General features: G+C 49.5%; 1 protein-coding gene and 1 long non-coding RNA gene across 4 annotated transcripts; one reads left to right on the forward strand and one right to left on the reverse strand.

Moving 5' to 3' along the window:
* Positions 1–1,758: 1,758 nt before the first annotated feature.
* On the reverse strand, positions 1,759–9,741 carry Gm30377. 3 transcript variants are annotated; one of them, XR_881223.2, is made up of 4 exons: positions 9,325–9,741; positions 3,431–3,527; positions 2,253–2,424; positions 1,759–1,974 (listed from the first exon to the last, which is right to left on the reverse strand). It is a non-coding gene; the product is annotated as a predicted gene, 30377 (long non-coding RNA). The 3 variants fall into 3 exon arrangements; XR_003955382.1 differs by lacking the exon at positions 9,325–9,741 and adding an exon at positions 5,766–7,089 and having other exon boundaries at positions 3,431–4,054; XR_003955383.1 differs by lacking the exon at positions 9,325–9,741 and adding an exon at positions 4,315–4,697.
* Positions 3,743–25,159, forward strand: Glipr2 (GLI pathogenesis-related 2). Its single transcript, NM_027450.3, has 5 exons — positions 3,743–3,814; positions 14,153–14,261; positions 14,613–14,716; positions 16,541–16,618; positions 23,504–25,159. Exons 1-5 carry the CDS (start codon positions 3,802–3,804, stop codon positions 23,662–23,664), a joined length of 465 nt encoding a protein of 154 aa, NP_081726.1. The 5' UTR covers positions 3,743–3,801; the 3' UTR covers positions 23,665–25,159.
* The last annotated feature ends 336 nt before the right edge of the window (positions 25,160–25,495 follow it).

Raw genomic sequence — 25,495 nt, forward strand, 5'->3', positions numbered from 1 at the left:
AAAGCAACTTTCAGGGTCTTTTGGTTTGGTTTGGTTTTTGTTTGGTTTGCTGTGTACAGTAGTAGTCTTCTGAACTTAGTGGAAGAGGAAAAAGGTTAAAAGATACAAAGTAGATGACCTGGGCTGCGACAGACAGTTCAGCTCAGAGGTAGCTTGCCTAGGCTGCACAAGGGCCTAGGTTCATCTCAGTACTACAGTAAACAAACAAACCAAGCTAGAATGACTGTCATGATGTCATAAAACCTATAATTCACAGGAAGAAATATGAACACACACACAGAGGGGGGAGGGAAAGAGAGAGAGAGAATCTGGGGTGGGGTGGGGTCAATTTATCAAGATGATTAAAGTCATAAATGTTTATGTTCAAACAAGAAGGTTCAAAGTATATGAAGCAAGCGGATAGACTCTCTGTCCCTCACTTACAGTTGGAAACGTGAGGTCTCTAGCTGTCCCTCTGTCATGCCTTGGCTCTGCCATCATGGACTCTAATTCTCTGGAACTGTAAACTCAGTTAAGTTGTTTTTATAGGTCACCTTGATCACTCGTAATATCACAGCAATAGAACAGTGGCACCGGTTGTGGTGGCGCACACCAGTAGGATTTGCTGAAGGAGGCAGAGGCAGAAGGATCACAAGTTCGAGGCCAGCCTGGGCTATACATTTTTGCCAGACAGTGGTGGCACATGCCTTTAATCCCAGCACTCGGGAGGCAGAGGCAGGCAGATTTCTGAGTTCGAGGCCACCCTGGTCTACAGAGTGAGTTCCAGGACAGCCAGGGCTACACAGAGAAACCCTGTCTCAAAAAAAAAAAAAAAAAAAAAAAGACAGTAGCTAATTCTGATGCTGAACCAGAGGGCACTTGTCTGGGGTTGGGGAAGACTTATAGCTTGTCAGATCTAGCCAGGGACTGGGACTGAGATAATGGTGCTGAGTGCTTAGTTCGACACACCTTTGCCTCCATTCAAACCTAAACCAAATGTTAGGATCCTCAGATGGACTGGGAGCCAGAGATCGGCATAGACCGCTTCCTTCTTCCCGGTGTGACCCACTGATTCAGTCTCCTTTTTTTCTGTGATGCATGGGTGGGAATATCTTCCTTTCATCTTGGTCCGGGTGCTTCATCAATCTGTCAACCTTGCTTTCCTGCCTTTGGACAGGGGACCCAGTGGAGCAGCCAACACACAAGGCTGAGAACCTGCCGTTTTTCTAGCATCCTGGACATTATACCCACGAGAATTGATGCACCTCACCAGGCACTTCTGTTCGCTCTTTTCTGGAGAGGCCAGGAGAGCCCCACAGCAAGCCCATGCTCGTAAGGAGGTCATTGCTGCTGGAACGTCCTTCTCCTGCTTTTCAGAGAGAAGACGTTGAGCAAAAAAAGAAATAATCCCGGAGCCCACAGGTTAATCACACTAATAAAAACAACAACGAAGAAGCAGAGAGAACCACAGGCTCACTCTTCTTGCTAGCTCATAATCAGAGCTCCAGTACAAGAGCCAGAACTGACAGGCGTCACAAGACAATGGTAACTCTCATTTGCTTAGTGATGGTGGTGGGCAAAGCTTCCCTAAGCTGAGTATAGTCTGCTGAGCTACACCCCAAGGCTTGAAGTTCTTACATTTTTTTAAAAGATTTATTTATTTATTTATTTATTTATTTATTATATGTAACTACACTGTAACTGTCTGTCTTCAGACACATCAGAAGAGGGCATCCAATCCCATTACAGATGGTTGTGAGCTACCATGTGGTTGCTGGGATTTGAAATCAGGACCTCTGGGAGAACAGTCAGTGCTCTTAACCGCTGAGCCATCTCTCCGGCTCTCACTACAGCCCCGCTCACTAGGGTCCGGTTCAAAGTTCTTCAGTGAGACAAACCCAACAAAAATTGATGAAACTGATTAGGAGCTGTTGTCGGGAGAATAAGGAGTTCAGGCCATCCTCAGCTACATGGCTAGTTTGACGTGAGCCCAGGCTAGGTAACAAAACAGAAATTGGGTTAATCTCTCCTCTTGGTGTCTGATCTTTGTTATGGCTTGTCTCTGGTCTTTGCTGGCTAAGGCATTACCTTCCTCTCCAGCCTCCCAGTTGCCCTTAGTAGAAATCAGCTTTAACGGCACTTCAGTCGATTTGGCACACTACCTGCATGCAGCTGGCAAAACCGGTGGACAGAGCACACGGCACACCAACCATAAACTGTACTGCCCAGAGGCAGGAATTTAGCCTAGCCAGATCTCCAGCCTGCTCACTCACCTTCTGGTGACACTTCTGTACATGGTGTACGTATGCCTGATGCTTGTCCTCTGCACGCAGTAGGCGGTTCCTCTGTGCTCAGCTGTCTCCTTAGGGCCTTGCAGTTCTGGTTCCTCTGAAATAGCTTTCTAGAGATTCTAGGTGTGACAGGGACTTTTCCTGGGTCATTTGACTATTTCCATCGGAATTTGTCGGCAAAATGGAACAGAGAATTGAACAGAGTCAGAATCCCAACCCAGCACTAAAAGCTCGTTTAAGTCAGATGAGTACCAGTATCCACTCTACTCCTGCTTGGAAGTGCTAGGATGTGGGAAGTGTATTTGCTGGCCATGGAGAGAGGGAATGGCTGGGGGGTGGGCGTGGGCGGGCGTGCATTTAGCTCTGCGCTAACCTACTGGATACATCTGAGCTCCGTGCTGCAGGGTCTGGCCAGGTGTGGTGGTACAGACCTGACCTACAATGGGAGGTACACCGAGACTCCATCTGACAAACAATAACCTAAAAGTAAAATACATTTAAATTCATAGAAATAGGTACTGCTGGGGGTGTCTGTGGTCACAGCACTAGGGAGGTAGAAGCAGGAAGATCAGAACTTTAAAATCATTCTCGGCTATGTAGGGCACAAAGGTAAAGTCTCACTGTTTAGACCAGGCCAATCTTAACTCACAGAGATCTGCGTGCTTCTGTTTCCCAAGTGCTAAGAATAAAGGCATGAGCCACCATGTCTGGCCCAAATAAATGTATCTTTTAAATATATATGTATCCAGGGAGGGGGAGGCAAAGTGTCCTTGTAATCTGTGAATCATTAACTTTTTATGGTGAGAAAAATGTGTTTTGAATTAACCAGGGGGTCTCGGTTTAGATGACGCCAACATGTGGGGGTGCTGGATCCAAACTCAGGTGGGGAATTTGGGTTGGTCTCAAAGGCAGTGGGGTTCAAGAGGATAGGTCCAAGTCGGGCAGCGGCACCACCCTGGGGCGGTTGGAGTTGGAGGGCCGGAAAGTGTTCAGTTACAACCTGGGGATGCATAGCGGGACAGGGTCCTAAGAAGCTGCGATTGGAGCATGGTGTCACTGGGAAGGGGAAGCAGAACTTTGGGGATCTGGGAGGGGGTGGTGTTGCCAAAGACTGAGTCTGGGAGGTTACCGACCCCTGGTGGCGCCGGAGGGAACCGTACCTCACCAGGCCTTCTCCAGGCGTCGGTCGCGCGGGAACCGTGGGGAACTACAGGGAAGGCGTGGACGCCCCTAGGTCTTGCGCGCGCACTTGCTGCTCTAGGAGACAAGGCACGCTCAGAATCAGCATTCGTATCCACATCTGGACCGCCCTAGCCAGCGGCGGAATCCCACCCGGCCAAATGAATTCTAGGGGTGGCCCCCTGCGCCTCCGCCTGCAGCTGCCTTTGCCTTATAAGGCGGGGCCGGGCGGCGCCGGGGGAGTGGCTGTGGCCGCCCCTGCCCCTCCCGGCCCCGGCCAGCTGCTGGGACCCCGCTAGCCAGCGCAGCGCAACGCAGCCGCAGCGGAGCGGAGGAGCGCACACAGCAGGCCATGGGCAAATCAGGTGAGCCACCCATACGGCCCTCCGGGGAGCGGGGATGACGCCTAGACCCTCGCCGTCACCCTGCCCCATCTGGAGCATGATCCCCTGGGAGCCCCTGGAAAGTCCCTGTCACTCTCGCTGCAATGCGGGATCCCTGGGTGCGGGATGGAGAGCGCGCATAGCAAAGTTCCGAGGAGCGGCTGTTTCTGGTTCAACCAGGGGGTGGGGTGGGTGGCGCGGAGGTAGCGGTAAGAACACCGGCTAGGAGAGAAAGAATGAGGGGAATGAGATGGAGGGTCCCTTTGGCTGCGAGCCAGGGATTGCGTCAGCGAGGGTTTCTAAGCGCTGATGGGGATAGCTGAGCCTGCCTAGGCGTGGCTATGCTTTGTCCAGAGGAAGACAAAGTTACAGTGGGAAAAAGACACCAAACCGTGGCAGCATCCCAGGCTGCGAAGCAACTAGTCTGGTTCCACCCAACTAAAGGCAGCTCTGAGACTCCTTTTCGTCTCCTTCTCGCTCACCTCCTGAGGCCCCTCCGTGCCAGGCTGGGTGCTGTGCAGAGCTACTTCCCCTGTGATCTCTGCCCTGCTGCCGCCCACCCTCACTCCTGTGGCTGTAAAGTTTACGTTTCTGAAAAGCCGTTTTCCTGTCGCTCCTTGTTTTTGTCACCTTCCACCCCATTGTCGGCTCTCTGGCCACTGACAGCACCCCCTCTGCCACACAGCTGCGCTGGCTGGCAGGCAGGCACTCAGGTCCTTTCCCCTCCGTGTCCCGGTCCAGTCTTCACTACTCCCATCATCCAGCCTGAAACCCTTCCCATCCTTCTGTGTTCAACTCCTGTGATAGCAGGGGGTCCCATCCATAATCTCTCCCTCCTCCTTCAGAGGGACAGCCCACACCCTGTGTCATTTGTTGTCACTCCTGCATAGATAAGGGACAGGTGGGCAATAGATCTTCTTGCCTCAGTTTCCTCCCTCGTGGGCATCAAGGCTTCCTATTTATTAGAATATCATCCGTGCCTCATGGGAGGCTCTAAAGCAGAGGCTCTCGACTTTGCTGATGCTACAACCCTTTAATTCAGTCCCTCACCTTCTGGCGACCCGCCTTCCACCATAAAATTACATTGTTGCTACTTCATAACTGTAATTTTGATATTATGATTCGGAATATAAATACTATATGATGTGTGGCCCCCCGGGGGGGGCAGTCACCAACCCCAGGGGGTCGCAGCCCACAGGTTGACAACTACTCAGTGGAGTCAGTGGGCTGTCAGCCTCAGGTGAGGATGGCTGAGTCCCTTCATGGAGCTGTCTATCCTCCAGGACCTAGACTCAAGAGATACATGGGGTGTGTGGTCTTTTGTGACCTGGTCCTAACTTGCTTTTCTTCCAAGTGACATGCCTGGCTTTCGATGCTGGACCTATTGATCATTTGCTATGTGATATTAAGCATATTTTTTCCTTCCTCCGTGCCTCAGTTTACCCATCTGTACAAAGACAGTGTCCCATATGATCCTTTGTAATGGAAAAAATATGCCGTGTAATTAAAAGAGCAAGATGAAAGGTGGGGATGGGGCAAGTGATAGCTACCCTGGGAAAGCCTTATGAGAAATAGCCTACTTGAAAAATTAACTCCTTCCTCTCCAGACTCATGAGTCAGCCTAGGGATTTTCTAAAGCTATGTTTCACTTGATTGATATTTATTGTTACTATTATTACTTTAAGGTTTCACTATGTAACTCTGTCTAGGCTGAAACTCACTAGGGAGACCAAACTGCTTTCAAACTCACAAAGAATCACCTGCCTCTGCTTCTCTGGTGCTGGGATTTAAAGATCACCCCTCCCTGCCCCACCCACTCTAAAGATACATAGTTTCCAGCTCCTGCTCTAAGAGACAATTTTCTAGAACTGCGCATGTGCTGACCTCCTGCTACTGCTCTCCCCCATCTCTCTCTGTGTCTCCTCCCTCTTACCCTCTGTCCTCTCTTCCAAACTGTGGACCGCGTGCAGTGGAGGGACAGCCCGATCTTTAGGAACGTCCATTTGAGTTGTGAAATGAGTAAATGAAACTGATTGGGGAAGAGAGTCAGGAAGAGATGGGAAATGACCCAGGCTCAGGGTCTGCAAGTGAAGGAGGGCTCAGGAAACAGGAAGCACGGGAGAGAGGCCTCAATCTAGAGGCTCACCAAGGAGCCTGAAGAAAATGATCAGATCTAGAGGGTTTGCGGAAGTTCTGAGTTACTGGATATGGGATGCAGGGTGCCACTGAAGAGGACAGGACCAGTGTGCAGCAGAGAGGAGGATCAGAAGGGGGAAGCTAGAGCTAGCAAGTGGAGAGATTGCCTCGATACAGAGGACAGTACTGCAAGCACCTAGGGCTATGCTTCTTAAACTTTGTCTATTTGTGAAAGAAAGCCCCGCCCTGGATTGTTATACAGCTCCAGGTGTATGAGCTTAAACTAGCATAAAATCAAACGTTTAATGATAACAGTTCATACGGAAATTCGTTGTATTACTGTGTGCGTTCTGTGTGTTCTGGTGGCTTCCCCGGTCACTCTCCTTATCTTTTCAGACAGGGTCTCCTTCTGAACCTGGGGTTGGCTGATTCAGATGGACTGGTTGGCGGTCCAGCCCCAGAACCCCAGGATCTTCCTCCCTGCCTTTCTAGCTCTGGGATTATACAGGCATGGCTGCTGTGGCCAGTTTTATGGTTTGGTTTTGGTTTTGGTTTTGTTGTTTTTAAACAGGAATACAAACTGAAATCATTATGCTTGTGTGGCAAGCCACTTCCCCTGCTCTAAGAAATTTATCTCAAAAGTTCTTTAAAGACAGATACACACACACACACACATTTGAGACAGTCTCACTATGTAGCCTTGGCTGTGTAGGTAGGATAGGCTAGTCTCAACAAACTCATAGAGATCCACCTGCCTCAGCCTCCTGGGTGCTGATGTTAAAGGCATGTGCTAGCATATCGTTTATCGTTGGAATTTCTGTCCTAACTCGAGCCAAAATCCATTCACTGATTTGTTTGTTTATGTTGCTGGGAATTGAACACGGAAGTATTCTACCATTGACCTACATCCGAGACTTTTGATTGTTCTCGACTGAGTAACTCAACAGCAATTTTTAAAATCAAGCATTCTAGGGCCCACAGGATGGGTCAGTGGGTAAAGGCGCTTGCCGCCAAGCCTGAGGACTTGAATTGACCTGCATGACAGACGGAGAGAGTCAACTCTCACAAGTTGTCCTCTGGTCTCTGAACACAGACCATGGTGCTCACACACAAAACCTGAAAAAAAAGACGAGGAGGAGAAAGAGGAGGAGGGAGGAAAGGAAGAGGAAGAAGAGGAAGAGGAGGAGGAAAGAGAAAAAACTTAGCATTCTACTAAGATAGAATCCAAAGCCATACTAATTTGACTGAGAAATGACAGAAGAAAAGTGTTTTCAGTAATTAAACCATTGTGTTTCTATAAGAGAACATTTCATGTGTGCAATAAAAACACGGATATCGGGGGCTGGTGAGATGGTTCAGTGGGTAAGAGCACCCGACTGCTCTTCCGAAGGTCCAGAGTTCAAATCCCAGCAACCACATGGTGGCTCACAACCATCTGTAATGAGATCTGACTCCCTCTTCTGGAGTGTCTGAAAACAGCTACAGTGTACTTACATATAATAAATAAATAAATATTTAAAAAAAAAAAAAACACGGATATCCATAACAAGTGAGCTACTAGGAGAAGTGCCTGGTGTGAAGACATGTACATCTGAACCTCCTCAGAACTTAGGCTGCAGAGAGACGACAGCACAACCTGGCCGAGCACTAGCAGAAAAACCTCAGAGCCGTTCTCATGCTTTTAAATCAAGTTTTGGCGGTTGTGCATCCAGAAATCTTTTACTGTTGCCAAAATGTTCACCACCTCTGCTTTCAGTGATGTGCACACCTAGGGTCTTACCCCACAGTTTACCCAGTTGTGGCCTAGGACAAGGATGGGAGCCATCGGGGAGGAGGAGGTCAGAGGCATGAGTCTGCTGCAAATGGTGCTGATGCAGGTTGCAGAGAAGAGGGAGCAGGAAGCAGGGTCTAGCTGGCAGAACCCAGTGTCACCCCCGCAGACCCCAGACTCACTCGCTAGTATTCTAGTCCAGCCACTCATGTCTACCTCTTCTAAGTTCTCAAAAGACAAAATGACTTTGCTGGATAACTCAGACCCAGTAAACCTTGTATACAAGTCCAACCTTAAAAATCCAGACCACCTTCAGGGAGGTGGCTCTCAGAGATAAGGTTCAAACTTGGAGGGCTTGGGCCAGTGTTGGAAAGATCTCAAGGTCCTGCCCACAGCCCTGATCCTCTTCCTGGCCTTCAGTGTGCAACAGGTGTGCTGGTGCCTAAGAATGAGGTAGCTTTTTGCCTCAAATGATACCGATGACTAATCATGTAGCTTCTTGTTGTATGATAGGCAGCAGGGTGAAGTATTTTACATTACTAACCTTTTAAATAGCACAAAAGGCCATTATTGTCAATCTGTTATATAAAGTCTGGACAAGTAAGTGTGTGTGTGTGTCTGCATAGCCTAGCTTTTTTACTTCCAAACTCTGCTTCCATGGCACACTGACCACATGTCCTCACCCTAGTCCCCATCCCAAATGGATTCCAGCTGTTGGGGTCTCTCTCTTTCCCTCTCCCTCTCTGTCTCTGTCTCTCTGTCTGTCTCTGTCTCTGTCTCTGTCTCTCTCTCTCTCTCACACACACACACACACACACACACATACACACACCCCAGAATCATCTCTAAGAATCTTGGTGTTCTAGACACTGGACTCTTAATACCAGAGAATACGGGAGCAGAAGAACAGGAATTTTCTACCAGGTGGGAGCCTAGGACCTATGCAGGGAGAGGCCATGTGGGCCAGGGCAGTCCCAGCAATTCCAGTTCAAACGTCCTTTTTCCCCCTGCATTGGGGCCATCTTGAAACTGCAGCTGTCATTTTCTAAGCACAGAGGAGAGCCTGGGGCCCATGGAGGCAGAGATTTGTCTCTAGACCAGTGTTTATCAACCTGTGGGTCTCGACCCCCTTTGGAATGGAACAATCTTTTCACAGGGGTGTCTAAGATTATTGGAAAGCACAGATATTTACACTGCGATTCTTAGCAGTAACAAAATTACAGTTTTGCAACAAAACAAAGTAGCAACAAAGATAATTTTATGGTTGGGGGTCACCACCACATAAGGAACCTGATTAAAGATCACAGCATTGGGAAGGCTGAGAGCCACTGCTGTAGGCTGATCTTCATACTTGAGCAGCCTGAGCATTCACTGCAGACCGACAGCTTCAGTCATTCAAGGACTGTGTGTATGGCGTCATCTTTCCAACAGCTCTGCTTAAAGAAGGACATCACTCTGAGAAATGGATTCCTTGCCCATGGGCCACTAAGAAACTCTTGGTTGCTTGTTCTCACCATCAAGAGGGGATATTGGCTGTGAAATAGCAAGTGAGGGCAGGAGAGGAGGGTGGGAGGGGTGTACTTACGTGGCTTTTACCCTGCCCGGCCCGCTGGGTCTGAGTGACCTGAGGCAATTCATATGCTGTCCCAGAGGTGACTTCTCCATCGGAAACAAGGACAGGGATCTAGTCCTGTCTCTGTACCTGGTGGGAACAACTTATTCATTTGTCCGTCCACTCACTCAACGAATTTCCAGGCTTGGAAGAACTCAAAGGTTCCTTAAGAAAATTGTTTTCCCTCTGGTTATTGGCTTCCTACTCTTCTTGAAGATGCAAAACCAGTTCTTTCCGGAGCAATTTGCTTTTCAGCCTCTTGTCCAGAGGATGGAGGGACCTGTTCACACCTTTTGTGGGGAGTCCGGAGAGGGGAGCAGAACAGGACAATGAAGCCTCGGAAGAGAGTACCAAGGGAAGATGCCCTCTGCCAAAGCATGGGGGGGGGGGGGGGGGCTGAGGACATCCCTCCACTTTCCGCAGGCCCCTAAAAGATCTTAAGGGACCTGGAGTGGCCCCACCCAGAACACTCAGCCTTAAAGCTGTCCTGCCACCGCCCTTTGTTCTATGCAGCCTCCATGGTCTCCTGCAGCCCCAAGATGGTGCAGGCCTCTCAGGCAGGCCTACCCAGCTCTGAGGAGACTCTTGAGAAATGTTCTTGTTTCTTCCCCCCTTCCTTCCTCATCTCTCCTGTGAGAGATTGGAGACAGCTGCCAGTGTGGAATCCTTTCTCCTATTGCTCACTTCAGTTGTCTCCCTGAAGTCTGAGCATCACTTAGGCGACATCTCTACCACTCCATTTGGTGACCCATAGGCTACGGCTGAACTTTAGAACAGGGACTTGCTTCAGAGCTAGACCCCTCCTGATGGCACCCCTGGACCAACAAGGGAAATTGGGCCGGTTCCTTCCCTTGCAAAGCACATTCTTTTAGTCTAGTCATGAAGGTGGGTAGGGGAAGGATGCTCCAAGAGGTGGTGAGTGGTTAATGAGATCTCCAAGGCTCAGTGGGAAACAAGCAGGAGAAAGTATAAGCCCAGCCTCGGGGGCAGATGGGTCTGCCTGCTTCTCCTCTAGCTCCTCAGCAAAACTAAAAGTGGATCCCTGCCCTTCCCCCATCATGGGCAGCTGAGGGCCCTCTCTGCCTGCCTGTGGGTAGATTTTACTTTGACTTTATCTGTGTTCCTGGGTTTTTCTATAGAAGCAGGGTGTTCCCCTGGCTGGGTGTGGTCGCCAGTGATAACTTGCCTCCTAAGGCTCTTGCCCTGCTCAGACTGAGAGGGGACTCCTAAGAGAACCCTAAGTGGCTGGAGGAGCCTCAGACTTCCAGCTAAGGGAACTGAGAGTGCCCTCCTCTCTGGATTCTTGGTGATCCCCTGCAGAGGCCCTGGCTGAGGGAGCCTGACCCTGCTGGCTCCTGGCGCTGATCTTGTGTTGGTTCAGGAACTTTCACTTTTGTCCCTTGGAACTTCCCCCATTCAGGAAGTTCATTGACCTAGTTTCTAAAGGCCTGATAGTCTCTGCTGAAGAGCCTGAAGGACCTACAGCACAACTGGCCCAGTACAGACTGACCCCAACCCCCAAACTGCTTTAATGTGGTTCCCTTTTTCCTGGGTCCCTAATAGCCTGGCCCTTTCTGCACCCTTGACCTCCCCCCCTCCAACCCTCCCACCCCACCCCCACCCCCACCCCCATCTCCTGATCCAGAGACACTTTTCCAGGGAGCTCTCATGACAGCACGAGTGTCACCGAGTCTCCAGTGTCTCTCAAGGTGTCCCATCAGACTTGCCCTGGCCTGTCTAAGACATGGAAACTGTAAGTTCAGGATGGCTCTGGCTGTGCCTGTCACTGAGACAGGGTGCCTTCCTCATTGTGACCATGTGGCTCATTCAAGCCCTTGTTTTTTTACCCTGCCTATTTACTGAAGGGCAGGGAAATTCCTGAAGTTGTAGGTCAGTTCTCCATCTCTCTCACCCACACCCACGGAACTTTACAAGGGATGGAGAGTAACTTGCTTGCAGGCCCCTGTGGCAGGTCACTTGCCACATTCCGGGGGGGGGGGGCTCCTCTGTCTTCAGAAAGCTTTTCTCACAGTCCTGGCAGAAGCATATATTTCCTAAAGAGAGATACAGGTGTCAGATATCAGACTACTGGGACAGTGGACCCAAGGAACTGGAATGTCCCAGGAGTCTCCTGCTGGGGGAAGGAAAGGGCTGCAGCCCCAGGGCCAGCCAGGGGGAGGGACTTGCCTTCCAGGAAGAGTCCAGACAACTTGAAAAGAGCTGACATGGCCCAACCTTGGGCAGAGCCACTTCCTTATACACACCTTGCCTGTTGTTTAAACCCAGGCCTCAATGTGGCCACTTTGTCACCTTTCTCTGCTTTCTCACTATTCTCTTGGAGTTCTGAAGACAGACATGGCAGTCATGGAGTACTGAAGATGGGGTGGACCCTCACTTCTCAGGGCTGCCAGTGTTCCAGCTTGTTTCCTTAGAGGTCCAGTAACATTTCCACTGGGAGAGAGGGCCTTCTTAGTCCTGCCTAACTGTCATCCCGCCCTGTCTACCTGCTAACTCCAGCTTTGTCTGTAGCATCCCAGAATTCACCAGAGCACCCCCACCCACGGGCACCCTCCAGTCTCATCTCCAGGATAAAGAGCCCGGGGCATGTTTACTCTCACAGGACCCCACTTCTAGCCTCCTGCACACACTTCTGGCTCTCTCTTCTCTGCCTCTTGTGCAAGGCAGGGTGGAGCACCCTTGGCCTAGGGGCCTGCGGTTCTGGTTACCACATCTTCCCGCTGGCTCCTTAGCTCACTGCAAGAGACCCAGCTTGTGACTTGTATCCAGGAGTTGCCCTCCTTCCCATTACCCCACTCCCGCCTCCTGTCAGATGGATTCACACTGCCCGTGGAGGCAGCTCCAAGATCTTTCCACTTTGCAAATTCTACACTTTTTAAACACCTTCTGTTTCCTCTTACCTCAGGACACCTGATCTCTGTCTTTCTTCTCAAAAGGGTGTGGACCTTCTCTGACCCCAGGATGTGAGGATTTCTGGGTGTGGCTCCACCCTCTGCACTGTTACCATGTTGCCTTCTCTTCACATCCCCACCCAACTCACAAATAGGTTCAGAGCCCCTTCCAACCCTGCCCCACCACCTGCTCCTGAGCCTGGATCTCCTACCCAGCCTTGTTGGACCCTACAGCCCTCAAGGGCAGTCTACCTCCTCTGTAACTTGTCTGAAAGTCCTAGGATGCCATGATCACCAACCATGACCTTCGTTTCTTCCTCCTTTCTGCTTGCAGCTAACACTAAACACGCCCTTCATGACTGTAGCCTTCCTACCCTGCTCCTAGCAGAAGGGACCAGTCTGGTGCTCACTCATAGACCTGCCCTGCACCCCAGGTCTCCAGAGGGGGTTGGATTCCTAAGTTCCCAAGGCTGTTCATGGTGTGTGATCTTATTCTGGCCATTTTGCTCCAGGTTCCTCTTGCATCATTACTAGTTTGCTTTACATGACCGTCACCATTCTCTGTCTACGTTGTGGGGGACAGTGCTCAGGGAGCAGTTGAGTAGACTTGCATTGGACTGAATTGATGATCAGTCCTCGGGTGGGTTGTGCATCTGTGAGGAGTTGGTGGATGGGTAGGCGTTGGCAGTGGAGGAATGAATGTACAGATGCTGATGCTGGAAAGATGGAAAGCGGATGGATGCTTGGTGTGTGGTAGTTTGTTGGAGGGACTGATGGATGGGTTGGGATAAGCCTTGAAGAGAGGAAAGATCCCGGAAGGATGGGGTTGCCTCAGATTGGAAGTGGTGTGGGTTTTGTCCACTCTTGATCTTCCAGTGCTCCATCCCGTTTCCCTAACCCCAGTCCTCTGGATGTTAACTTTGCTGAATTCATAATCCAGGTGGGCACAGGCTCTTCCCTCTCCACAGCCCCACCCGGCTGATTCTGTCCTCCTTTCATGTGACCACGGTGTCCTCTTCCCTAAACTCTCAGTCCATCCCTCAAGGCTGCTGCCATTGAGCCTCTTAGTTAGTACTATCTCATTCTCTCTCTCTCTCTCTCTCTCTCTCTCTCTGTCTCTTCTCTCTCTCCTCTTTGTCTCTCTCTCTCCTTTCTCTGTCTCCTCTCTCTGGCTCTCTGACTCTATCTCTCCTCTCTCTCCTCCTTGTTTCTCTCTCTCTTTCTCTCTCTCTCTCTCTCTCTCTCTTTCTCTCTCTCTCTCCTCTCTCTCCCTCTCTCCTCTCTCTGTCTCTCTGACTCTTTCTCCTGTCTCTCCCCCCATCTCATTCGCTCTCCCTCTCTCTCTCTCCTGTCTGTGTCTCCCTGTCTCCCTTTCTCCATCCACCCATGCCTCTTGTATTCACTGGTCCAATATGGTACCACCCACCCTAGCTAAGCTCCTTCCTTCTCCCTGAGCTCCCAACCCCAGCTCTCCCCAGACTCCATTGGTCTAGTCTGAGGTATCCAGCCACCTTCAGACATTTTCCTCTAGCAATGTCTGACCAGCTCTGCTCCTTCCTCAGTGCCCCTCAGCAGCCAGCAGCAGCTTTCTGAATCTGTGTAGTCCCCTGCTTTTGTTCAGTCGTCTCCCATGGCCTCAGATAAAGATTCAGGTCCCCATCACAGCCCAGAAGATCCTAATCTATCTGCAGAGGGTGATGGTGGTCACAGAGCTCTGAAGAGGGTGATGGTGGTCATAGAGGCAGAATGAACACTGGTGTGGAACAGGGCTGGTGTGAGCAGGATGAAGAGGAAGGGAGGGGCCGGCTGTCTCTGTGTCCTGACGTGTGCCAATAGACCTCTGGTGGTCTCCCCTCTACAATGAGCTGTTGTTCGTTCCTCTGTCATTCCAGCTTCCAAACAGTTTAATAACGAGGTCCTGAAGGCCCACAACGAGTACCGGGCCCAGCACGGTGTCCCGCCCCTGAAGCTTTGTAAGAAGCTCAACCGGGAAGCCCAGCAGTGAGTTCCCAGCAGCCATTGGCTCGGGCCCTTTGTGGAGCTGCTTCTGCAGTCATGAGGGCCCCTGGGTGGTTGAAGGGATGTGATGGGGTCTCAGATATAGCCAGACTTAAGGACCTACTCTTTTGCTGGCCCAGGCAGGCCCCTTTGCTCAATCTTCTAAAAATGGGATGGTTGGGAGGCCCAGGCTATACAAGACCTGTGTTTCTGTTATCCCTCTGGTGAACCCAGATAGGGAAGGAGGCTCAGCAGTACAAATCTCAGACGTTGGATGTTGGATGGTGTGTGTGTCAGGGATGGAGGTGGGGGTGTCCCCGGGCGGGGCCTGCTCTGAGGAGATACATTATGCAGGTATTCGGAGGCCCTGGCCAGCACGAGAATTCTCAAGCACAGCCCAGAGTCCAGTCGTGGCCAGTGTGGAGAGAACCTTGCGTGGGCGTCCTATGATCAGACAGGTAGGACACTCAGCTCCTCCCCGCTCTGCTCTGCTAGATCTAAGATGAGGCCTCTGGGCGCTCCTCCTGGCACTGCCCTTCACAGTTCAATGATGGTAGAGCCACAGGCCCAGGAAGGGAAAGAAAACCCCTGAATTCTCTGCATCTGTTCCTGGGCTGACCTCAGTAGCTGCCCCACAGCCAGTAGGCTGGGAGCCTGAAGAGAGATGAGTCAGAGGAGACAGCTCGGGTGCAGAAGTACAAGTCAGAGGCGCGGGCGCTGGAGACTGCAGCATCTGTATTACTTCAGCCGGCTGCGGGCACCGGAGCGTCCCGTGCTTTGCTAAATTATTTATTTTTGCCCTGTAAATGTATTGCTTTCATAATCAGAAAGAAAAAAAAAGAATTGAGCATTTTTTTCTTTTCTTTAAAAAAAAAAGAAAGAAAGAAAGAAAGAAAGAAAGAGAGAAGGAAGGAAGGAGAGAAAGAAAGAAAGAAAGAAAGAAAGAAAGAAAGAAAGAAAGAAAGAAAGAAAGAGAGAGAGAAAGAGAAAGAGAGAGAGAAAGAAAGAAAAGGAAAGGAAAGGAAAGGAAAGAAAAGGAAAGGAAAGGAAAGGAAAGGAAAATAGAAATGATTTTTCTGCCCAGGGCCTGGGAGGGAATGACCCCCACCCCCACTGGACAGACATTCTTGAATCTCTATCTCCTGCAGCCCTGAGGTAGCTTTTTAGGAAAATAGTAAGAGCTGTCACTATCTCTGGGGCTTTCTCCAAAGCCCAGAAGAGAATGACTCCTTTCCCTCCCCAGCCTCACATTCCTGGGAGCTCCCAAGGGGATTCCCCAAGTGCCTGGCTTCCCTAGCATCATCCCCTCCCCCACCTGCCCCACCCCCACACCAGCTGTCCTCTCCCCAAAAGCTACGTGCTTGGAAGGCAGCTGATGGTGGGGCCTCTGAGCCTCTTCCTCAGCCTACAGACTCCGGGCCCAGGCTCAGCGTCTCCTGACTGGGAGAAGGGTGCTGGGTGGATGCAGACTTGATAGGAGCCCCGGGGTGCTGCTCTATCCAGTCTGACCTTATGCTGGATCTCAGAGCATCATGATCAAGCCAGTACTCTCTCTCTCTCTCTCTCTCTCTCTCTCTCTCTCTCTCTGACCCAAATTTAAGTTTAAGTATCTCATAGTTACATGCTAGAATCTTTTGGAGAGTTTAGAATACTTCCCAACCCCTGGGTCTCTCCTCTAGAGAAATCAATACAACTGATCTCAAAACGGACCCAGGCCTCAGCGTTTTTTCATTGGCCACCAGGGTGACATCTTGACATCTATGTCCTGATTGGAGCTATGGCTCTGAGATCAACAGATCCTAGGAGATGCTTCCTTATGCCACGCTGACAGTGGATGCTCGAGATGAAGGCCCCTTGGCCTACTGGCTCAGCTCCCTTTATTCCTATGGGTATTTTAGAAACGGACCCCAGGTGGGATGAGGACAGGCTCCCCGAAATTCAAAACATGGCTAGAAGATCCTTGGGTTTCACTGAGTCCGACCTTCTGCTGCAGAGGTCCAGAGCAGGGAACACCTTGTCTAGAAGCCACAGTGGCTCAGTGGCAGGATGTAGGCCACCTCATCTGCGGACTCTTGACCCCAGTGCTCAACCCACCCAGAGAAGGCACTGGGTGCCTTCTTCCTGAGTCCTCAGGACTCTGCAGGGAGTGACCCTAATGTTTCACCTCGCCAAGGCTTTGTCAGATATCCAGTGTGGAATGGGGGTTTGGGGTTGGGGGAAGAAGCCAGAGGGAGGGGTGTATAGATTTTATTGCTGAGCTCTCACGTGTCTTTTCTGTACAGGAAAGGATGTGGCCGATAGGTGGTACAGCGAAATCAAGAGCTACAACTTCCAGCAGCCTGGTTTCACTTCAGGGACTGGTGAGTGGAGGGGCCTGGGCTAAATGTCAGTCAACACGGTCTGCCTCCCTTCGGAAAGTTGGCGCTCCCCCTCCTGCATTGGTTCAGCCTACTTCTCTGGTTTAACTCTGCCCAGAACAGAAAGCTTTCCCTTCCCAGCACCTGCCCACCTCACCCCCACCACCACCATCCCAGACCTGTAGCCTTTCTTCATCCTGACCCCAGACACCACATGCCCAGCCAGCTCAAAGTTGGGTGTGTACCAGCAGTGTTTCATTCTTGAGCTGATATTTGAGCATATATGACCAACCTGCTCATCCTGCCTCTGCCGCCTCTGCTGCCTCAGCTGCTCTCCTAGTGACACTGCTGTGGCTCCCTGGGGACAGTTCAGAAAGGGTCAGGCTTGTCCTCACCTCCCGCCTCTACAGACACACATGCACATGCGCACACACAGACACAGACAGACAGACAGACAGACACGCACGCACAGACAGACAGACACACACACACACATATGCACACACACGCATGCACGCACGCACGCACGCACGCACACATGCACTGCTTCTCCCCATTTCTCAGGACTGGGGCTTCCCTTGCATTGTGGGCTGTGGCTCAGGTGAGTCTAAGAAGATTCAGAAAAACGCAGGCTCTTGGCTCTGCTGTTTGTGTGTTGTGGGAACTTGAGTCATTCTTTTTACCCTATCCAAGGACATGGTGGGAACCTCTCTGGTGCTTCTGGGCGCTGTCGATTCAGAAACAGGGAAGATCACCTTTCTTTTTTTTTAAACATTTATTTATTTATTTATTTATTTATTTATTTATTATATGTAAGTACACTATAGCTGTCTTCAGACACTCCAGAAGAGGGCGTCAGATCTTGTTACAGATGGTTGTGAGCCACCATGTGGTTGCTGGGATTTGAACTCCAGACCTTCAGAAGAGCAGTCGGGTGCTCTTACCCACTGAGCCATCTCACCAGCCCAAGATCACCTTTCTTATAGGCCGTGTGTGTGTGTGTGTGTGTGTGTGTGTGTGTGTGTGTGTGTGTGTGTGCTCGCGAGCTCACTCTCTGATGTGTATACAGATACATGTGTTTGTGCATGCAGATACACACGTGTGTGCTCATATAAATGCATGTGTGTCCACATGAAGATGCTCGTGTGTGTGTGTGTGTGTGTGTGAGCATCTGTGTGTATGTGTGTATATACACGTGTATAGATACATGAGTGTGCATAAGGAGACCAGAGGTTGATGTCTAATGTCCTCCTCAGTTTCTCTCCACCTCATTTTTTGAGACAGGGCTTCTCGCTGTGTCTGGAGTTCTGCAATTTAACTAGACTGGCCAGCCAGTGAGCCCTATCCCTCCCTCACGCCACCCTTGAGGGAGCCGGGGAGGTTACAGAGCTGCTGGGCAAACCTTTTTGCACCAGACTAAGGAAGAGCCCTTTCTCCAGCCCTGAGCAGCAAACATTTATCTTATTAAAGTCTTTCCAGCTTTTCTGGGCTCTGAGGTCCTTCTGACCCATTTGCTGCCCCCACCCCTACCCCTTGTCTTTTCTCAGAAGTGACTCAGACCCCTCCTGAGCCCAGGACAAGCTAGGAAGGAATGTGTGTCTGACTCAAAACACCCGAGAAACTGAAAGGGGGAGTTTTCCTCCTCACTCCGACCCCTCCCCCATCATCCCATCTACAGTAGAGCCATCTGAGGCCTGCCATCCCCTGGAGAGTTTCTTCAGAAGCAGGAAATGATGTGTTCTTACTATTTCCTGTGGCTTACTGCTCACCCTGTCCAGGAAGGGTTCTTGCAACCTTAGGTGCAGATCTGGGACATTTCTGGTTCAGTTAGCACCCCGCCCCTTCCCCCGCCCCCTCCTCCGCCCCGCCCCCGGGTTGCTAGGCTGAGGAGCAGCTAGCTGCTGCCTGAGCTTCAGATGGCAATGACCTTGCCACTGAGTGAGGAGGAGGGAGCAGGGATTTAGGATGTGTAGGCAGAGCCTTGGCTCCTTTTAACGGTGTCCACAGACTTTCACTTCATAGCTTGCTTTTCCTGAGAGTGAGGGTCTTGACCAATCGGACACATGCTGGATTTTGGAGCTGCACATAGCATTGCTTGATGGTTATTAAGTGACTGTATCCACACCAGTCTCCAATGGAGCTAAAAGCAGGGCTTTATTCTGCCCATTTAGCAAAGGAGAAGACTGAGACCTACAAAGAGAAAGGCTTTTGTTGTATCTTCTGCTCATACCCAGTGCCCTTTCCATGGTGCCTGCACCAAGGGATGGTGCCTGCACAATGCTGGGGACAAATGACATTCCACACTTGAGCCTTTGGTGTTGTGGAACTATGACTTCAAGCCTTGAGGATTGCCAAGCCCACCCTGCATGAGTCTCTCAATCCCTGGCTTCTTGCTGCATTGTTTTCTGGGGGCTCCCCAACCTGAGCTTATATAGGTGAAAGGCCTTTGAAATACCTTATTATCTACTTGGACTAACAGCCCCTCCCTCAGCCAGCTTCTTGCAGTCTATCGAACTGTCCCTACTATTCTTTATAATTGCTTTGTTCTGTCCTATTTAAATGAGTAAATTTGTTGATTCTAAATGAGACATGACACGCTGTCTGAAAATGATGCAAGCTCATGGTTTCTTGTGTATCATCCTAAAGTTATCCTGAGTTTTACGAGTGTGTGTGTGTGTGTATGTGTATGCATGTGTGTGTGGTGTGTTTGTGTGTGCATGAGTATGTGAGTGTGTGTGTGTATATATATGTGTGTGTGTAGTGTTTGTGTGTGTATGTGCATATGTGTATCTGTGTGTGTCCTCTTTTGCATTGTCAGAGATTGTCTATATCAGTATAGAAAGTTGTCTCATTCTTTCTTCTCTTTGTACACTATTTCTTTGTAAGGATCTACTGTAGTTGGTTCAGTGTGGTTTTCAAAGGTATATTCTAGGAAATTCAGTTCACAGCCAGAAAGAGGATGTGGTCCCTTTAAGGGGTTCAGACAAAGAAGAAAAGAAAAAGGAACTGTTGTTGGAAGTTAGTATTAGAAACCAGTATGTTATCTGATGTTGCTAAGGAAGTTGTGTCCCTTAATTCAGCTCTGAATACTGTAATGGGATTACCCTGTGCAGATGGAAACCTCACAGACTGCTCGGTGACCTCCCTTAAGGAGCAAAGTTGTACACACGTCATCGCTGATGAGCACTTTCTGTCCAGCCAGTTGCTTGGCAACCAGTGGGTGATGGCTGCTTCCTCCTCCTCTGGGAAACAGAAAGATGGTCAATGGCCAAAGCCCGTGGCCATGGTCACTTTAGAGAAGCCTGTGGGAGAAAGGGCTTGAGCCCTGGCCAAGAGTCAGCTGGGGAAGCAGGGGTGCCTGGCAAGGTTGCCCTGTGCCTAGAGCTGAGAGCCACAGCAGACCAACCACAGAAGACCAGGCCAGAAGGGCCTCTGTTCAGAGTTGAAAACCAGAGTTTATAGAGCTGAGGTCAGTACAAGTTTAGAGATAAATAAAGATGTAGAGTCATACCTAGGCAGTCTTTCTTTTGAAAAAAAAATAATCTTTGAGATAGGATTTCTTTGTATAGTTTAAGGAAGTTTGAAGTTGCTGTGTACTCCAGGTTAACCTGGAGCTAGGGTTTCAAGATTTAAATGTTATGGGCCTGTGAGCTGGTTCAGAGTCACTTGCCACTAAGATGACAACCTGAGTTTAGGTAGGAGGGGACTGACTCCTGAAGTTGTTCTCTGACCTTCACAGGGGTGCCAAGGCACGCATGTGCCCCCCACATACAAGTGTGCACACACACATTCATAGACAAATGTAATTTGTGTTTTGTTTTTGCTGTCATTTTTTCAAGACAGGGCTTCTCTTTGTAGCCCTGGCTGACCTGTAACTTGCTCTGTAGACCAGGCTGGCCTCAAACTCAGAGATCTGCTGGCCTCTGCCTCCCAAGTGCTAGAACTAAAGGTGTGCGCCACCAGGCCCAGCAACAAATGTAATATTAAATTTAAAAATATTAAGCATGAACCAGGTATGGTGGCTTTGGGAGAGTGAGGCAGGAGGATAGCCTCAGTCTTTGAATTCAAAGCCAGTGAGATCCAAAGAGTAAGAAAGACCAGAAATCAGTGGGTAAGGATTCAGCTCAGCTGGTAAAGTGCACACCTAACATGCCTGAGGCCCTGGGTTCAATCCTCAGCACCATCACATGTGCTGGGTGTGGTGGTAGGGGTGCCTGTGTCACACACACACACACACACACACACACACACACACACACACACACACTCGAGGCCCTCAGTTTAATCCCCAGCATGGCATTAAAGCTGTGTGCTGCTGACAGGTCCTGTGATGATCAAGGTCAAGGTCAAAGGTCAAGGGTATTCTCCCTATATATTGAATATGAGGCTGCCCTGACATACGGAGACCCTGGCTTAAAACAAAACAGTGCCTGCCTTTCTAGGCAAACAGCATAACGTTTCCTTTTTCTCCACCTCTTTCTTGAATACCAGCTGTATTTGCTGACTGTGACTCCCCTGGAGAGACCATGCCCAGGCTTGAATGTCTTGGATGTGTCTGGCTTCTTTCCTATGACTTCCTCTTTTGAAGTCTATGCTCTTGAGTATGCAGTGGTTTCTTCTAGACTCCTTCCTTTCCTGATTAACATACGTGCATAAGCCTAATTTAAGATATCTTTAATAAAAGAACACGTTTCCTTTGCTGTGTGTGTGTGTGTGTGTGTGTGTGTGTGTGTGTGTGTTTGTGTGTGTAGGGAGTCATAGGTGAAGGACAGTAGGAACAGAGAGTGAAAAAGATGGGGTGTGGTCAGGGTAGAGAGGGAGACCTTTGGTAAACGAAGGGGTGATTGTGTAAGGCTTATTTAAACAAATGTTATTCAGTTAGAGGCCCAAGGGATGAGAATCTGTTGGCCAATGGAAGGCTCCCGAGGTTGGGATGAAAGAACTCAGTGGGGAAACCCCCACTCAGCTCCCGATTCGGCGTGCACCCAAGAATCACGAATAGAACACAACACCTTGATGTAACAACAAGAGGTTTTTTAATGGCGGAGCTCCGGGTCGAAACGTATCTCACATAACAGGAGACAGTGGATTCGACCCCGAGGCTTGGAAGCTAGGGGTTTTTATAGAAAAGGAGTGGGGCTGGGGAAGGAATTGGCGCGGTTTCACATGATTGGTCCATTTAAACATCAGCAGCCTGTAACATTTAACTTAGGTCAGAGGGGTGGGAGCTAGGGAGGCGATGGGCTTGCCCGGGCATGTCCTGGTCTGTTCTGCTGTGTTCTCAGCCCCAGGTTTCAAAGCTCACAAACAACTCTTTGGGCTATTTAACATACATTACATGAATTACAGTTTTATTTCCTTTCAGGGAGTCTACAATGGTGGAGTGCTTACTGGCGTGCAGAGTCTTGGGTTCAATTCTCAGTACTAAAAAACAGATAGAAACATCCACACTAAGGCTAATTGAGCAAGGGTTTATTCCCAATAGGACCTTCAGTCAGGAGCAGCCTGCTATGCTCAGGGAATGGAAGCACCAGGCCGAGATATTAGCTTTCATTCCGGGTGCAACCAGCAATGAGTGTACAGTTTTTACTTGAGGAAATTAAATAGATAGGACTGGTGCCTCAGCATGATCTCTCTAATTCATTGACTTGCCGATTCATTTGTTTCACAGTGACAATGAATTAGAGCGGACAGAAGTGGATTCCAAGGACAGTCAGGAGATGTTGCAGTGTTCTAAGGGAGAAAGCTGAGTGAAACCAAGGTTTTGGAAGGACATAGGTTGGAGTTAGCGTTTAGACTTGAATTCCTCAGGAACTAGTGGTAGGTTATGAGGAATTTCTAAGAGGAAGAAGAACGCAGGCTCATCCCAGGAGCATGAGCACTAAGATGCTGTTGCTACAGAAGGGTCAGCAGAGGAGTAGATCTGGGGAACCACAGTCGAGAGTGAGGTTTGGATAAATTACATCTGTGAGTCACAGATGGAATGTGGAAATGTGTGGTGTTTGTTTTGGGAACAGAGACTGCAGATTTGAGCTGGAGAAATCCACCTGGGAGCCAGGAAAAGATGAGATTGGCTGAAGAATAGAGTGTAGTGAAAAGAAGCGCCTTGGACTGAGAAGGATTCAGAGGGAGTAAAACCAGGATGGAGGCTGGGGATGGAGGGGATGCTAAGAGTCTAGTGTCCCGGAACTCAGTGAGGGAGAAAGGTTGAAAAGGAAGAGACATTGACTGTAGTAATGTTCCTGACAGATCAAATAAGACACAGATTGAAAGAAAGAAAGAAAGAAAGAAAGAAAGAAAGAAAGAAAGAAAGAAAGAAAGAAAGAAAAAGACTAGAAAATAAGAGAGGGATGTTTAAGAAGTTCAGCTTTGGGGGTCTGGAGAGACAGTTCAGCAGATAAAAATATTTGCTTCTGTTGTAGAGGACGTAGGTTCGGTTCCCAACCCCCATGTGATGGTTCACACCCATTCAGAACTCCAATTCCAGGGGGTGTGACACCTTCTTCTGACTTCCCAGGGGACCATAAACATTCCAGCAAAACATTCATACACGTAAAGTAAAATCTAAAAATCTGAAAGAGAAAGAGTTTCATTTGGGGGGCACTGTTTGGGGTGGGCGCCTGCTAAGCTGGTGTCACAGTTGCTGGGACCCCTGGGCTTTATCACAACCTCAGGAAGACCGGGAGAAAGTGTTGGGGTGGCTGCAGTCTGTGAGACTGATTGGCGGGATGTGCTTTACAAATCCAGTGTGCTCTGTCTCTTCCTCATGATCTGCATCTGCAGATACCACATAGCCAGAGCTGGAGAAGAGAGCACAGGGCTTAGAGAGTCCCTTAAGCATCCTCTCCGATTCTGTGGATTCACCCGCTCCTCCCTCGTTTCCCACAGGGCACTTTACAGCCATGGTATGGAAGAATACCAAGAAGATAGGCGTGGGGAAGGCATCTGCGAGTGACGGGTCCTCCTTTGTGGTGGCTAGATACTTCCCAGCAGGGAATATTGTCAACCAGGGCTTCTTCGAAGAGAATGTCCCACCTCCAAAGAAGTAGCTCTCGCCAGCAAGTGTAACGAGATGGAGATGCATATATGAAGTGCCTATAGAACCACAAAAGCACCAGCGAGTGTCTGTCCCCGTGGGTGTGTGTATTTATGTGTTTACCTGTGAGCATCTCTCGTGACAGCTACACCTGAGTACCTTCTGATTGAAGGATGGCCATCTGAAACATTTGTCCAGAGGGCTAGCTAACCACAATTGGGTAAGATTAGTTCTGAAATCTTTTTTCTGTTTTTGTTTGGTTGGGGTTTTGTTTGTTTGTTTTGCTTTTATTTTTGTTTTGTTTTGTTTTTTCAAGGCAGGGTTTCTCGGTGTAGCCTTGGCTGTCCTAGAATTTGCTCTGCAGACCAGGCTGGCAGAGATGCACCTGCCTGTGCCTCCCAAGTGTGGGATTAAAGGCATGAGCCACCACTGCCTGGTTTTTGTTTTTGCTTTTTAAAGCAGACTTCATTTGAAACTTTCTTCCTTCTAATATCCATCCTTGGGCTTTGAGGATTCTGAATATTTGCCATTCTCAGAAGTGAGGTCCTTTCCTAGGCCCTTCCTGCACTGTAATCTTCTTGTGGTAGATACTGAAGGGATCGACACGTCCTTTAGGTGTGACATAAAGCAGCTAGTGTTAAAAACATTTGGCCAGCTGCATCTCACAGGACCAGTGAGATCTCTCATTCTCAGTTGGAAGACATGATATCATCCTGCATCCTCCAGGATTCCCTAATAGAACTGCCAAAGAGCAAATGGAGATGGAAAAAAGAGCCTTACATTCTTGAAGTTTTTCAACCTTTAAAGAGCAAATACCACAGCCACTAGCACCTCTCACACCTCATATGTGGGTTGTTTGTTTGTTCGTTTGTTTTTGTTTTTTGTTTTTAAGTTTCATTGCTCACAGCCCTACTCTGGCTCCTGGGGGGTGGGGTTAGGTCTGGAATGCAGCCCCGCCCCCCTATTCCCCCAGTCATCTCGGGTGACCCTCACTCTGTCTGGGCTCTTGGCCAAGGCCTTGGACTATGATGAAGTCAATAGAGCAGAGGTGAGGGTGAGCTTCCCTGGAGGAAGCCCCAAAGCCTCTGTCCTTCCCCAACTCTGCAGGCGGTGACCACCCAGGCCTGTCCCCAGCAGCTGTGGCTACAGCTGCGCCTTGGCTTCCTCCCGGAATGTGTGACAAGCCCAGATGCTCCCGGGAGGAGGCCCAAACAAGGAGATTAGGAACGCTAATTTGATCCTGTGTTTTGCCTCAAACTATACACAGTTTCCTCTGAAAAAACTGATTTAACCACGTCTGCCAGGGAGGGATCAAGCCAGAGGTTCAATTGTGGATCCCTGAAATGGTGGTATCCCCTCCTGCAAGGAGATAAAAGGGTTGTTGGCCTAATGACAGCAAGGCTGGCTGGTCTTTGTTACACTGTGAACAGTCCCACACTGCGCCACTTGGTTCATCCAGGGATAGCAACAAACAAACGAGACAATAAAATCCTTTCCTTTTTGTGTAACTTCTTCCTCTAATGCGATTCGATTCGTTCTTAGTTTATGGCTGAGGTGATTTGGGACTCTGAGCCCATCTTGAGCCACTTCCTCCTCCCCAGTCCCTCCCCTGGGGACCACACTGCCTAAATAGCTACTTTTGGAAGCATGTGACCTAGTAGCTCACAGATGAATAGACTACCTGATCCGAGGGCATACCAGGGACAAGGAATTTGAGCTCAGACACATGGAGAGAATTTACTGGCGGAACTGAAAAACGTACCAATGGTGCGAGTTTAAAATAGAGGCCCAGCAAACCTAAGCTATATGTTCTGTAGTTCAGTTATTAATGGTAAAGGCAGGTG

This window comes from Mus musculus, chromosome 4 (assembly GCF_000001635.26).
Source record: "Mus musculus strain C57BL/6J chromosome 4, GRCm38.p6 C57BL/6J".
Classification (NCBI taxonomy): domain Eukaryota; kingdom Metazoa; phylum Chordata; class Mammalia; order Rodentia; family Muridae; genus Mus; species Mus musculus.

Bases quoted from the DNA above. Each gene is read 5' to 3' on its own strand.
- Glipr2 (NM_027450.3), top strand. The intron at 14,717-16,540 runs GTAGGACACTCA...TTTTCTGTACAG, and splicing joins GGCGTCCTATGATCAGACAG to GAAAGGATGTGGCCGATAGG. The intron at 16,619-23,503 runs GTGAGTGGAGGG...CGTTTCCCACAG, and splicing joins TGGTTTCACTTCAGGGACTG to GGCACTTTACAGCCATGGTA.